Below are 15,380 nucleotides of genomic sequence, written 5' to 3'. Positions count from 1 at the left end.
TCTCTCTTCCCTCCTCTGGATTCAATGGGATTTTTAGAAAATCCCCACTCCTGTGCGCACACTCCCTCTTTCTTTCTCTCTCTGTCTCTCCCCTCCCTCCCTCTCCCTCTCCCTCTCCCTCTCTCTTTCCTTAAATTCTGAAGCCTGAAGAGGGAAGAGGCTTGAAAATAGTAAAGATCCTCAAGGATAAATTCTTCTGCTTTTGATTTGCATTAGTACTACACCACATTTCTACTAAGCTCCTGTAAATCTATGCTTTTGATACACATACTGCTGCATAGCATTCACTAAAGGATTCCATGGTTATCATTTTTCCTAGCTGGGTCTTTGGTCAATAAGTAAAAGAATTTGCAAGCATGTAGGTATGACATATGGCGAGCTCATGTAACTTGAGGCTGCCACTTGTTCCTCTGAAGCCACAGCCATTTCTTCCTCTGAAATCTCTTCTCTTCAAATCAAAGTCCTTTAAACATTATGCCAAGCAAATTGGAGTTCTACAATTCAGATCCTGTTTCAATCATGATAATTGGCAATTTTTTTTTACTACAACATGCCCTGCATATTTCATTATCTGAACGTCATTGGAGGGATCAGGATGGGTCTTCAGCATTTTAAAAACAGGGATGCTGGAGCTAAAAACCTCAGTGTAAATACTTAGAGCTGGAGAGAAAGAGTTGGAGGATCCGTGCTGTTTGCGAGCTTGGAAATCTTGGCCAGCCGATCCCCCACCCCACCCCATCCCGTCCTCTTTTCTCCGCCGGAACCCGGGCGGGGGAACTAAGCGGCGACCACCTCCATCCCCACGCCTCAAACCCTCTTCCTCCCCTCCACTCCAAAACTCCTCGGGGCAGACTGCGAAGGAGGGGTGGAGGTAGAAGCGTTCAGTTTTAAAAAAAGACTGGAAAAAAAGAATTGAATTGAAAACAGTAATGAGAGAGACAAAAATCAGAGTATACAAAAAAAACCCCAACACTTTTTTTGTGCTTTTTGCGCTTCGCTCCAGGATCCAGATGAGGAAGGCTACGACCGTTCCCAAAAAATTTTCCCTCTCCCTCTTTCTCTCTCTTCCCCCCCAAAAAGCACGGACGTAATAGAGCTGTTTCGAGTCCCGATCATTCGGATCCATTCAGAATCCTCTCGCCGCCAAACTCTTAAAGCTTCTTTATCAACTCTACAACAAACCCCTTTTTCTCCCTCCTTTTCTTCTCTTTTTTTCCTTTCTTTCCTTTTCCTTTCTTTTCTTTTCTTCTCCCGCAGACACAACGCCCCAAATTTTTGCGATTCTTAACCGCCATTGGGGGGAATGGAAAAAGTGGAAAAGGCAATATTCTATCCTATCTGGAATAACACGGGGGATTCTCAGTCATCCTGGAGCTCCCTGGACATCGCAGCAGCCCCAAGTGCGCGGGATCTCAGCGTTTTTCACATCGGGGCGTGTTGCAAGAAGAGGAAGTGAGCTTAACATCTCAGCTTTGCTGCCCAGCACTGGCAGAGGGGGTGGCTCCCCCCCTGCTCAGAGCACCTGAGCTGGGCACCCGCGTTACACCCTGCCCTGCTACTCAGACCAGCTGAGCCTCCCTGGACATCGCAGCAGCCCCCAATGTGCGCGGGATCTCGGCGTTTTTCGCATCGGAGCGTGCTGCAAGAAGAGGGAGTGAGCTTAACATCTCAGCTTGCTGCCCAGCGCTGGCAGAGGGGAATCCAGTCTCAGCCTCGGGTGGCTGCGGCAGAAGCAGCGAGCTTTCCCCGCTGCATAGGGATGTGGGGGAAGGGCTCGGGCGTGGGGAGTGGGGAAACGGGCATCTGTCAAAACCCGAATCCCGTCTCAGCCTCGGGTGGCTGCGGCAGAAGCAGCGGGAGCGTGGGGACGACACTTCACTGGGAGTGACCTCTCTTTCCCCGCTGCATAGGGATGTGGGGAAGAGCTCGGGCACCCAGTTTTCTCTCCCCCCTTCTTTCCTTCTCTATCTCTGCTCTGGGAAAGGAGCAGCGCTCTGGCAAGCCCCGAGAGATTCCCCCGTTCTCTCTCTCTCTCTCTCTCTCTCTCTCTCTCTCTCTCTCTCTCTCTCTCTCCGGCCCTTCCAGCCGAGGCGGCGGAGGCGGGAAGAGGAGTCCGAGGGGGAGGGAGGGAGAATGGGAGGCGGCTGCGGCAGCTGGGCAATGGCCAGCAGCAGCCGAAACAGGGGAGGGATGAGCGAGATTTTGGCGAGTGGCGCGGGAAGGACTGAGGGAGGAGGAGAGGACGGGCTGCTGGGAACGGAGAGGCAGGGAGAGCGAGGCGGCTGCCGGCCGTTTCACCTCGCGCAGAGAACTTACACTTGTTCCCGGGGCTTGTGCCACCCGGAACGAGTGGGAAGTTCTCTGCGCGACTGAAAATGGACGCCGGCGGCAGGAGAGCAAGGCGGCTGCGGCCGTTTCACCTCACGCAGCACAAGCCACGGGACCGAGTGGAAGTTCTCATGCGTGACTGAATGGACGCCGCCGCAGGAGAGCCACAGGGGAGGGCAGGGGATGCTACCACGCCTCACAGACTCGCGGCATGGTCGCTGGGAACGCACAGCACAGGCGCCGCCACACCGGCAGAAGCTCCGTGAGTCCGTGACCGAGTGGAAGTCTCTGCGGTGACGCGGCGGGGGCTGTTTCACTCGCGCAGAGAACTTCCACTCGTTCCGGAGCTTCTGCGCCCGTGGCGGCGCAGCACAGGGCTGGCGTGACGCGAGGAGGTGAAATGAACTCCGCAAAGTGGTGAGAAGGAGGAGAGGAGGGCTGTCTCCCCCCAGTGCCTCCCGATTCCCACCCGGTACCAATTCATAACATGATTACTCACCAGTGAGCGCAGCTGCAACCCCAAAAGATGAAATGAAATGGAGACTCACGCAGGCGTGCTCAGCTAAGCGGAGTCCAGCCAATCAGTGAGCTGGTTGGGATGGAAAAATTTCAGCACGTGGCGTGCTGAAAATTTTCCATCCCAGCCAGCTCACTGATTGGCTGGAGTCCAGGCCAATCCACTCAGTGAGCGGCAGCCTGGGCTGGCTTAAATTTGTAGGATAGAACGAATGATGAGCCAGCCCAGCGAGCTAGCAGCTGATGGGCGGGGGAGCGAGGGAGCTGCGAGCGCCCCAAAAGCGTGTGTTTTTAAGAACCGTGCGGGACGCGAGAAAATTTATGAAAGGCGTGGCTGTCCCGCCAAAAGCGGGACGTCTGGTCACCCTAAGTTAAGAGAAAGATTTTAAGTAGATAAATGATTTTAGGAACTGAACAATGTAAGACAGAATTCAAAGAATTATGTGAAAATGATGAACATTATGCACAATTGCTAAAAATATGTGTGTTTTACTGTAATTTGAAACAAGAAGAACAAGTTAATGAGTGTATGACGAAATGGACTAAGCACTTTGATTATAATATACAGATGGATCAATGGGAAAATATGTGGTTGAAAGGGCTGAACTTCACTTTATGTTACAGTTTAAAAGAGAATGTTTGTAAAATGCTGTGTTGGCACATGACATCAGGAAAACTTTCTGGAATGTATAAAGGTGCTAAGCGTATGTATATTGGAAATATGGTAAATGTGAATGGTCATGTTATAATGCCTGATTCACTTGTAAAAAAGTTAGAAAAATTGATTAAAATATACACAATGATACAAGTAATTTAAATATTAATGCTGAACTGGAATATCAATGTATTTACAATCGATGTAAAGAAAATTAGAAGCTGTTTCTTTATATCTACTTTTTCTTTTCTTTTTTGTTCCTTTCTCTTTTATTTCCTACTCTTTTTAAAAAATTTGTATTGTCTTTAATCTGTAAAAATGTCCTAAAATTAATTAAAACAAGAGTTCCCTGGTTAGAGAATTAACTGATTACTTGATAGCTTTTGATATCAAAGTATTTTTACTTAGAGAAGCCTGAGTCTATCAAAGTGATATGTTTTCAGTTACTGCTGTTGTGTTAGAGTGACTCATATAGCAATCTGGTTTTATATACTCATTTTTATGGAAAAGCGAGCTGTAAATTCATTTCTACTTAATGTGTATAGGAATTGCAGAAGAAGACTCTTTCCTTGAAAATCATCCAAAGTATTAGTATTGGAAGGAAAATACTGGAAATGTCCTTGACCATGCAAAAACAGCTTTTCAGGAATATTTTTCATTCAGATTGTGATGGGGAAAAGGGGGGGGGAGACCTTTCCTTCATTTGCAGTGACCAACCTCCCCTTTCTATGATTGTATTATTGTGGATCTTCTGATTTTAAATAATAGAATTTGGGGGCCCTAGTTGCAAGGAAGAATAGTTGTTGTGTCAGCAACCTGAAGCCACTTCATTACAAATCATTTTCTTGAATCAGTGGACAGATTTTATGTTTTCTCACTCATACAATTTCTTTCCTAGATTATTGATCAACGCAGAAGGAAGTGTGGTTTTGTTCCGGTTTGAGGAAGTAGAATGGGATCATAATATAGCTGCTAATAGAATATCTAACCAAGCAGTCATAGGCAGATTTCATGACGTACCAGCCCAAATTAAGCCGCCTCCATATCAAAATCCGTGCGAGAGAAAGAGCCAGAAAGAAAAATTGGAAGCTATACAGAGAAGCTGACGACACAGTACTTTCCTATTATATTTCCCAGCAGACCACAAGATTATCCAAAAGTGTCCCAGGTATATATGTTTGTGCAGGTATAATTGTATATGTATGTATCTACTGTATATCAAATTAGCAAGAAGTACCCCTTCTGCCAACAATTATGTCAGAGTGAGCAGATGGTGATGGATGGCTTCAACAGGAAGCCTTTTCTTCAGATCAATAAGATAAATACCATCTACAAATGTGTAGTGTGCATTTGCACACTACACTTAGCAGGAAATGAAATGATGTGATTGCTCTGACTCTTCTTCCATCTTATGTTAAAGTGAAAAATACATTATGTTCATAACATGAACACTTAACTATAGCGTCCAAATAATCACATGGTAACTAATGCATTCTTTTTGCCAACCAGTGGCAATATAAATTCTACACACTGGTGAATCAGTTCTGAATGAGTATAATTGGGGTGATACAGTTGTGCATATTTTGGGACAATTGCTCAACCCCCCAGTTGAGAACCACTGATCTAGGTCCTCATTTTACCAACTCAGAAGGATGGAAGGCTGAGTTAACCTTGAGACCCGAATGCCAAACTGCTGGCAGTCAGCAGTTGTCAGAATTAGTCTGAATACTGCATTCTAACCAGAGGTGGGTTGCTCCTGGTTCACACAGATTGGCCAAACCAGCAGTAGCAGTGGTGGGAGAGTCTGCCCACCTGCCCGGATGCTTGCACAGAAGCATCTCGCGTGCACTCAGGAGTACACCCGAACCGGTAGTAAAGAAATTGGCAACCCACCTCTGATTCTAACCACTGTTCCATCACGGCTCTGTACTTAATGAACACTGTCAGGTCCCATTATTATACCAAGTATTATATCTGTTTAATTCTCATGGAGATATTTCAGTAAGTTTTAATAAATTAAAGTGGAATTATAAGATAGCTATGCTTCCAGACAATTTTTGGGGGATATCAGTCAAACAATTGTACAGATGTTTTATTTTGCTGTACTGTAATATTTTAATAGGAAAAAACATAGACTTAGTAAGATAAAATAGATTGTAAGCCAAAGATATGAAACCTATGTTTCATCTTCTATAAAATTCTTCAGGGAAACAAAATAATTGTATGATAAAGTTTCATCTGCAAACACCATGAATTATCTTTTCAGATTTCTTTCAAAACTGAAAAGGTCTGGTATGGTATGCTTTTCTCCCAAGGTATTTGATATTTTTCAAAACTTGCCATATTGAGGATCTTTATGCACACAAATATACATCGGATGTATAGTCTCCTTCTTCTACAAAATCCCACTGTGGGAATTAATCCTCTAACTTTATGAGGCCATATTTAATTAGAATTATTCCATGGCGTTCTGTTGCGTGACATTTTGGATTGCTAACCATGTGATTTTCTTCTAGCCCTTGTTTATGAAATTGTGAAGACTCCTTTACCCCGGAAGAGGGAAGGTAAGGCAGCCATAGACCTGGATCCATACCAAAAGCAAAGACTCTCTCTACTTGCCATCAAGCCTTACGGGAGCAATCTTCAACATTAATGAAAGTTATTTCTGGTAAATAATTTTTGAGAATTATTTTTAAAAGTTATAATGGTACTATATCTACCTTTAGGCTACTGATTAATACCTTAAGAAAATAAAGTGTGTTTTTAATTTATGGGCAAAACTAAAGAGAATTACAAAAAAATGGATTAACTGTCATGATCTCCCAATTTCTAACCAAAGTGGAATATTCTAAAAAAAAAAAAATTGGGAATAAAAAAAATGGGAAAATTGGTTTGAAGTCTGCACAGACTTATCTGATTTCCCCAAATCAAAGGCAACTGGAAAAGATGACTATCTGCTCCATATATTTTTATGCTATAAGCTAGGATTCCTGAGTATGCAAAGCCAGTTATTAATTATTCAGCTAATGATGGGAAATACCCTTAAAGATGCAGGGGGTATTAAGCATCGTATCTGGTCTTGTAGCTGGAAATTGGACGCATTCATCACAACCCTTTAGGATAACTCTTCACCCCACATCTTCCTATAACCAGATTGTTTTCTTTTTGAATTCTCTCCCTTAAAATATAAAACAAACGATAGCTAAAAAATTTGGAAGGTAATTTTATTCTTCTGTTCATTCCATTCAATTGGCCCTTCTGCTGTAGCCTTACCTTCATCCATCTCTGTGCCTATGCTTTCTCTCCAGTCCCTTCCATGTAGATGTGCGCTGTCCCCATTCAATGCTAAACAAACCATTCAGTCCAAATGGATATTCAAGCCTTCCCTGCACCCAGGATCTCATAATGGGAATGAAAAGAACATTTCAGAATTATAAATAAAATGATATGGGTTTGAGCTATGTGCCAAACAGATCTTTTTGTTGGCTTTAATTGCCTTTGTCGCCACTGTGAATATAAGAAATTCAATAAGAAATTCAATATGTTTGATGAAAAGATGGACTAAGGGTAACATGACAGCAGTGTTCCAATATCTCAAGTGTTGCCACAAAGAAGAGGGAGTCAAGCTATTCTCCAAAGCGCCTGAGGGTAGAACAAGAAGCAATGGGTGTGGAAACTAATCAAGGAGATAAGCAACTTAGAACTAAGGAGAAATTTTCTGACAGTGAGAACAGTGAATCAGTGGAACAACTTCCCTCTAGAAGTTGTGAATGCTCTAACACTGGACATTTTAAGAAGATGTTGGATATTCATTTGTCTGAAGTGGTGTAGGGTTTCCTGCCTAAGCAGGGGGTGGACTAGAAGACCTTCAAGGTCCCTTCTAACTCTGTTATTCTATCTAATATTTTTATTTATAATTCTAAACACCGAATTTGGCACAAGAAGTGCATACTGTATTTATTTAAAATAAATATAGACACACTTTTAAAAAACGACAAAAGAAATCAAGAGCCCTGTGAATGTCTGCCAGGTTTTCACAAGGCTTAAAGCTTTTTACCATTACCAAAGACAAAACTCTGACTGATGTTTAGATAATCTATTATGTATTATTATGTTATGCACAAAATAGAATTCAGGCTTCAGACATACCATAAACTGCCACTGGGTTACTATTATTGACTACTGCATAAAGAACCAAGCCAAATTACTTTAAACTTGTTGCATGGCAGTTTATCTTAGGAACATTGCAGTATGATGTTAATAACAATTAGTACTGCTTTTATTGATAGCCTTGAGAATTTGATGAATAACTAGTAGTTGCTGCTAGTCTAAATTGAGCAAATAGGGATATAGAAGAATCTTAGAAAGAAAGCAGGCACTGGCAAGTTCATACCTTACAAATGAAATGGACTTTCACTATAATCTAATGCAGTGAGGGAGAACGTAGGACATACATGTCAGAGATAACCACATCGTATTTTGGGTGACATGCCAGCATTCACCAATACTCAACAACTATTCTTGAAAATCCCATTGTTGTGGGATTTTTGAGGCTGCAAAGGTTATGCAAGAATGGCTGCAGAGGATGCGGAAGAATTTTCTCTGAAGCCACTTCAAGAATGAAGGGGGAGGGAAGGCTGGGAGGGGGGGTTGGGGGGGGAGGGGGGAGGGAGGGATGTATATTAGGTTTGACGAGGGGTGTTAGATTTTAATGTAATACGATTCCACATGTATACTGTCTTCTCTTATTTTTTCTTTGAAACTAGGATATGTTAAGTATATTGATATGGAAGCATAAATACCATTAACATAGATTGGAGCTTGCTCAGAAGCGGAAATACACCAATGAGAGGAAGAGTGGGAAACAGAAGGGAGAAGAGAGATGGAAGAGAGGGATAGGAGAGAGGGTAAGGGGGGAAGATGAGGAGGATAAGGAGGAGTGGAATGTAGAGAGAGGAGAAGGAGAAAGGAAGGGGACGTAGAGTAGGAAATGATGATGAAGAGAAGAAAGGAGGTAGGAGAGAGGTAGAAGAAAGAGGTGTATGGAGAGCAGAAGAGCTAATAATGGGTTTTTATCTTTTGGGGCGTTGATGACAAGAGGAACTGATGTAATTACTACTTAATACAATAGGATATTGGCTATGTGATAGTATACATGTGATTGTATGTCATGAAAATGGAAATAAAAAAGTATATTTAAAAAGAAAAGAATGAAGGTCCTTGGTATCCCAGAGCAGCCTCAAGTAGGCTGTCAACAGAAAGAAAATACTGAATGTAAGAAGCACATGGTAGATACATGGGAGTGCTGGTTCATGATGCAATTGCACTGTTCCCCAAGATTCATAGGCTTTGGGGCATGGTGCAAGGTTTTCTTTATCAATAGCAGTGGTGATGCTAGGGTTGAAGTCAAAGCCCAGGCCTTAACTTCAGGCTCAGTCTTTGTGCTGCTGTCAAGTGTCATTGTTGACACTTGGTAAGCCTAGATGGAGGGGAGATAGAGAATTGATTCTCTTTTCTTTGGGTATGAAATATAACACATCAGCCGAATCAAGTTGGGGATTTTCCAGATTTTTGACACGGCAAACCCCAAAGTTTGCCATCACTGGTCTAAAGTATTCTCAATTGGAAATAAGTTTCACCATATTCAATAAACTTATTATAGGTAAGTGCTCATTGATTGAAATGATGATTTGCAAAGCATTACCCTTAAAAAATAGATATTTGGGAACTGTTAAGAGTTAGAGAAGCATTGGAACATTGGAGTGGGTGATTCAGTGCAACATATGCATATTCCTTGCATTTCCTGTTTTTTAAATATCAGAATTGTTTGCTTACTGTTTATAATCTGTAGTCATGATGCTTTGGCAAGTATCAGCCCAAATACAGTCACTCAATAGAGGGTGAGTTATGACTTGTTCCCGATGTTGAATCCCTGTCTTATGGTTGTAATTGGGTTTTATTTTTGTTCTTCCTGCCATTGGGTATTACTGTTGATGGTTTCTATGTTTATTTATTATCATTATCAGGTGCTTTTAAATCTTATAATCCTCTGTGATTAAGATGACCCATATGTTCATTAAATTAATAAATCAAACAGTTTCCTGGGTTTTTTCAATAAAGCTTCCGATTTTTCTAATTCTGTAAGTATTTTTTAATGTCTGTTTTTGAAGACCAGGTTGCAGGGCCTTCTGCTGAGTTGCCCCTGCTTTCTGTCTTCAAGTCCTGTTCTGATATCAATAGGTAGTATTTTAGGCTTTAAACTCCTTTCTCTCTTTTTCTTTTTAAAACAGATGAGGAATTAGTACAAGAAACTCCACCCATTTCCTTATTTAGCCAGAATACCAAGGCTTTGTTAAATCACCTAAAGAAGAGGCATCCTATTGATCCCATATCTAATGATCAGATACTCCTCACTGTCAGTACAGTACATCATGCCTATCAACAAGATAACGTCAGTGCCAATATGGCATACAACATGAACATTAAAGATGCTTGGGAACCTGTTCAGCCCAAGAAATTACAGCCTAAATCAACTCTATCTGCTCAAAGCTCAAAGAACAAGGCAACAGATCTAGCAGCCCAAGTGAAACAACTAAAGGCTGCTGGTATCACTTTAGGTATGGAAAAGATTTCCTCACCTTATGAAACCAAAATGCTACAGCTCAATACAAAGAATTCTTTGCTTGGTAGTACTGTGAAATCCTTCATTCCTCCCCCTGTATCACACGTTCCAAGTCTTGCAGCAGCTTGTCAAGAAGGAAAGCTTATTTTAACATCTCATCTCCAGCTGTCCCCGCGAGTAAGATCATTGGTGGCTTTACAAGTTCAGCTGAATCCATCAAAATACCACGAATGAAGATTGCCCAACCTGATATCAATGTAACTTCACGGCGCAGAAAAGTTTTTAATGCCATTAATCCAAATCCTTATCGTTATAATTCTGGGTTCCAACTTTTGACTACACAACAAATGAAAGAATATGAAGAAGCTAAGATTGCAGAGTACCAGGCAACCAAGACAAAGTTATTGCAATAGAGAAAAGGTGTGTAAAAATGCTTGGGTGAGGAAAATTAAAGGTCTTCCTATAGATGACTTCACTAAGGAGGGAAAAACTGCTGCTCCTGAACTTGGAGCTAATGTTTTCATTTGAGGCTAACTTCTTTAATACAGCTGACAAACCCTGAAAAACAAATGCAAAATTCCAGCCCAGGTACTGTTGATTCCCTCTGCTCTGAAATTTTGTCCTATTCCCTCTTGGGAGACTGTGACAAACTGCTATATCAAACAATTAGACCTTCCTTGTTTTCAAAAAATGAAGAGTTTCCCTCCCTTTCCAAAATATTTCCAGTTTGCAACATTTGTATTTTATTAAAGTTCCTGTTCTGTTCATGAACATTTATTAACAAGATTGGTAACACCTTTTATAAATTTTGCTTCATAAATTATATGTATGCATTCCTAAGGTATCTTACTTAGCTGATATCTTAGTGTAATGTTTCACTGCGTAGTTGTAAAAATTACCAAAATTATATGTTTACAAAATATTTTTCAAAATTTGAAATTAGTGTTTGTTTTGTACTTGAATGCTTTTATTTATAACTGGCATAAATGATACAGGTGGGTAGAAGTACTGTGCATGTTCCTGGACAGAAAATTGCAGCAAGTGACCTTTTTTTTCACATAAAAAGCTCAGTGGGAGCAACTAAATCACACCTCCAGCAATACATTTTGGTAGCCTGATACTTAAGTGTCAGGTTCTGAAGAGTTAATGAAACAGCCAAACATAGGAATGATTTGAAATGCAGTTTGTATTCTTCCTTCGGCACAAACTGACCAACAAAGTACTAAGGCAACAAATAAATTGTCAGAGCTGCCACCAGGCCTTCCCCACACCTTTTATAGTTATTTAGTAATTAGGATAACCTGCACCTCAGTGTGCACACCCATCCCCTCGTAACCCAAAACAAATACCACCCTGCAATTAATCGTGGATTGTTCTCAGTTATCACTAGCTTTGTAGATTTACTTAGCTGTTTGTGTACCCCTTGATATAGATGCTCATGCAGCACTTCATTAATTAGCTGCATGAACACCGCTGGGGCTCCTTGCAGTCCAAAGGGCATAACCTAAACTAGTAACCGCCTAGAGGATAATTAAAGGCTGTCTTCCATTTGTCACCAGCCTCCCTAAGATCTAATTTCGTGAATATGCATCCCTCTGCTAATCTAGCCAGCATGTCCTTCATTAAAGGGAGAGGGTACAAATGTTCCACACAGACAGCATTAAGGCCCCAAAAGTCAACAGAAAGGCCGCCATTCTTTTTCTCCCGGAAAAGAACGGGGGCCGCCACCCTTGATCTATCTGGCTGAATAAAGCCCCTTTTAAAATTCTTTTCTATGTATGCCCTCTTTTCTGCTAGCTCTTGTGGGGTCATAGAATACATTCAGGGCTTTGGCAGTTTAGCCCCAGGGAGTAGTTCCATTGCACCATCTGTGGGGCAGTGAGGGGGGGGGGGAGTATACATTCCTTTTCGCTACATACATCTTTTAAGTCTGCATATACCTGAAGGAATCGCTCCTCCCCAGCTATATGTACCAATGGCACTGTAGCCCAGAATCCCACCGGACCCTGGGCCATGGTTTGTGCCTCATGAGGAGGGAGGGCAGGACCAAGGCCTATTCTGAGATGCCTACTACCCCCCCCCCCCACCATATCGTGGGTTCCCACTTATCCAGCCACACTAGTACAATCTCATCTAATGTGTGGAACCACTACAAAACACAAGAACTCCCGATGAGGCCCTATCCGCAATACCACCTGATCAGTTACATGTGTGGCTGGTTGGCCTCCCAATAACGACCCATCCATCTGATTAAAACACATTGGCCTAGCCAACTTGCTGAGACCAACCCCCAGACTATCAGCGACTGTGGCATTCATTAAGCAACAAGTGCACCCTGAATCGATCAGGGCTGTACATTGTTGTTTCCTGGCCACTTCCACCACTACCTGTATCACAAACGGTTTGATAGGCTTCATTATCATCGGGTCGGAATCCTCCCCCCAGTCGCTGCCACCTGTATTGAGCATATCACTCGATGGGCTGGAGTCAACTGATATAGGAAGATGTCGTTGAAATAGGGGATGACTCCTGGAATCCCCTGCAAAAGCCATTCCATGACGCTTTGGGCGATGCTAACACCGAATTGCAGGCGGTGACATTTAAATGCACTCCTGTGCGTCACAATGGTTTGGGCCTCCACCGTAGTGCTATCTACAGGGAATTGTTGGTATGGCTGTGCCATGCCCAATTTTGTGAAGATTTTCCTGGGCCTAGTGAATGAAGTAGGTGCTGTACAATGGGTACAGGGTAGGGGCTTTGTTGTGTGCTTTATTTATTGTGCACTTGTAAGAGAGATTTTTTGCCATCTCGAACACTTCCCAGCCATAGTATCCGAGAAACATGTTCTTTTTCTGGCCTTCAGGAAGGCCCATGAGGTTGTTTGCCTCGATGAAGCAATCAAATCGTAGCATGTATGAATCCCAGTGCTCAGTGACTGGGTCATACAAAGTCGGTGGGGCGTGCATGGCCATTTTGTGTCCAGCTCTTTATTAAGTACAACAAGTGAGAATAATCCAGCGAAGGTTGAGTCTCACAGCAGCCCTTTTATATGGAGCTGTCAGACCCTTCAACCAATAGGATTAAACCTCTGTTCCCGCTGGAACAGAGCACCTTGGTGGAAACCACTGTAGTTAGAACTAATATCTAACAAGGCCTATTTATGGAATGATGCAAAGCCTTGATAAGTAAGTAAAATTTTATGCTGCTCTTCTATCTGCACAATTGCTGGTTCCTTCAGATACATAGAAGCCAAGCTCCTGGCCTAGCCTTAAGGGTGGGTGGGGGGGAGCAGGGGTGAAATCCAGCAAATTTTGAGTACTTCGGAGAACCAGCAGCTGCCACCTCTGGCTGGCCCCAGAATGGGGTGGGAATGGACATTTTGCAGTATCCTTTCCCTGGAGTGGGGAGGGAATGGAAATTTCACAGCATCCTTCCCCTGCCATGCCTACCAAGCCACATCACACCCACCAAGCCACGCCCACAGAACTGGTAGTATAAAAAATTGAATTTCACTACTGGGGGGGGGAGGGGAAGAAGAGACAGACAGACAGAAACCCACCCCTAGAAAATCTTTTTAAAAAACTGCTCCCAAGAACATCTGTCCCTTTGTCAAGACAAAAACACCCCTTTTCCAACCTCACAATTCAAGAAAGGAGAGCAGTGATATTTCTAGGAAGACACCCAATCATCACCATTCTGCCAGATGCACACTCATCCTGAACACAGATGACTAAAAGACGGAGGTGAACAAACTTCTAAAGGACAATGATATTCTGAAGAGAGACCCCACCAGTAGATACAAGAAACTTGAAAAAGCACCTGTGGGATAATCATGACCTGGATGATTGAGAATCTTCATAGAATCTCCCTTTGCTTTACAGATTATTCATCTCTCTGAACTAATTTCATAGTTCAGGAGATATTAAGAGGCGTGGTGGCAGTGTTTACTTTAGGTTACTTCTGCTGCAGGTTACTTCTGACTTCTGGCTGACTGCAATTTGGCAATTCGAATCTCACCATCCTTCCATCCTTCTGAGGTTGGTAAAATGAGGACCCAAATTGTTGGGGGCAATATGCTCACTCTGTAAACCACTTAGAGAGGGCTGGAAAGTGTTATAAAAGTCTAAGTGCTATTGCTATTAGAACAGTCTTGAGTCAAGACTGTAGGGGAAAAAAGCCAGTAGGGGAAAAAAGTTACTAGGTGAAACAGTTCTATTAATATGCGTGGAAAAATACCTCAGAACCTCACATTAAGAAGCAGAGCAGCTTTATAATCAGAACGGATTTCAATCAAGGTCGAACAATTATTAGTTTCTCATAAAATAAGACACATGCATGAAGTTTTCTTGGGCATAGATAGATGTATCACAACAATCTCGCATCAGGCCAATAATGAGTTTTCTAAATCTTTTATCATTCGCTAATCGGGCTTCTCCGGTTAAGACTTCAAATTTTGTTTCGTCCTTCACTAGTTCACCATTCGGCTGCAGCGCCCATGCCGGCCTCCACTACCTCTCAAGGCACCCTTCTTCTCCTTCTTTCATCACCCTCGTCACCAAACCCGGTCTTGGCCCCAAATTCAACATCTCCCAAGGCCCTCCACCCCCGCCTCCAGTCCTCACTTTGCTGGGCCTCCCCATAACACTCACACCCTCCTCCTAATAGTAATAAAAGTTGGGATAAAGAAATGTAATTAATACATGAAATATGCTCTGTTTCACTCAATGATCTTAATTTATCTACTTCGGTCATTTTATATCCTGTGATCTTATTGCTTTTTAAGGTTTTTATGCTGCAGAGTCATTTGAAATGCAAATAAATTTCATAAAAATTTAATTTCATAAAAAATGAATGAAATAAATACATTTTCACCGAATTTTCGTCACCAGATTTCAACCCCGGGGGGGGGGTGTCCTCAAGGGATTTAAAGTGCCCCCGTCCCGCTTGAGGGGCTCTCCGGGTCACCTGCGCCCCCTTCAAGCCCCCTGCCTTTCTCAGGGCCCCCCTTCTTCATTTGCCCTGAAACAACAACCTTGCAAGGTAGGCCAACCCAAGAGACTGTGGAGTCTCACTGTAGGGGGAGCGTTCCAGCATGATTCCTTGTCCTGAAATGGAGCAACACAGCCATAAAACTTTATGGAGGGCATTTCAGATGGGATCACAGTTTCAGCTTTTAAATATTTTGCACTCCCTGGTTTGCTGAGATGACTCATTTACCCCCCACCGCCACCCCCACCGCTGTGCATTTCTTTCATTTCC

The 15,380-nt window shown here is 42.7% G+C and overlaps 1 protein-coding gene across 1 annotated transcript in view; it reads left to right on the top strand.

The window, feature by feature from the left end:
• The window catches only part of CDRT1 (CMT1A duplicated region transcript 1), a 34,563-nt gene extending 23,521 nt beyond the window's left edge, over positions 1 to 11,042 (top strand). Inside the window, 7 exon segments of the mRNA XM_032208886.1 lie at positions 4,398 to 4,544; positions 4,546 to 4,667; positions 6,016 to 6,114; positions 6,117 to 6,167; positions 9,790 to 10,215; positions 10,218 to 10,527; positions 10,529 to 11,042. Of these exon segments, the coding sequence (XP_032064777.1) occupies positions 4,398 to 4,544; positions 4,546 to 4,667; positions 6,016 to 6,114; positions 6,117 to 6,167; positions 9,790 to 10,215; positions 10,218 to 10,527; positions 10,529 to 10,649 (1,276 nt within the window). The 3' untranslated portion in view covers positions 10,650 to 11,042.
• Positions 11,043 to 15,380: the final 4,338 nt, after the last annotated feature.

The sequence above is a fragment of the Thamnophis elegans genome, chromosome 2 (assembly GCF_009769535.1).
Source record: "Thamnophis elegans isolate rThaEle1 chromosome 2, rThaEle1.pri, whole genome shotgun sequence".
Classification (NCBI taxonomy): Eukaryota; Metazoa; Chordata; class Lepidosauria; order Squamata; family Colubridae; genus Thamnophis; species Thamnophis elegans.
This window is presented reverse-complemented; position numbering and strand designations above follow the sequence as displayed.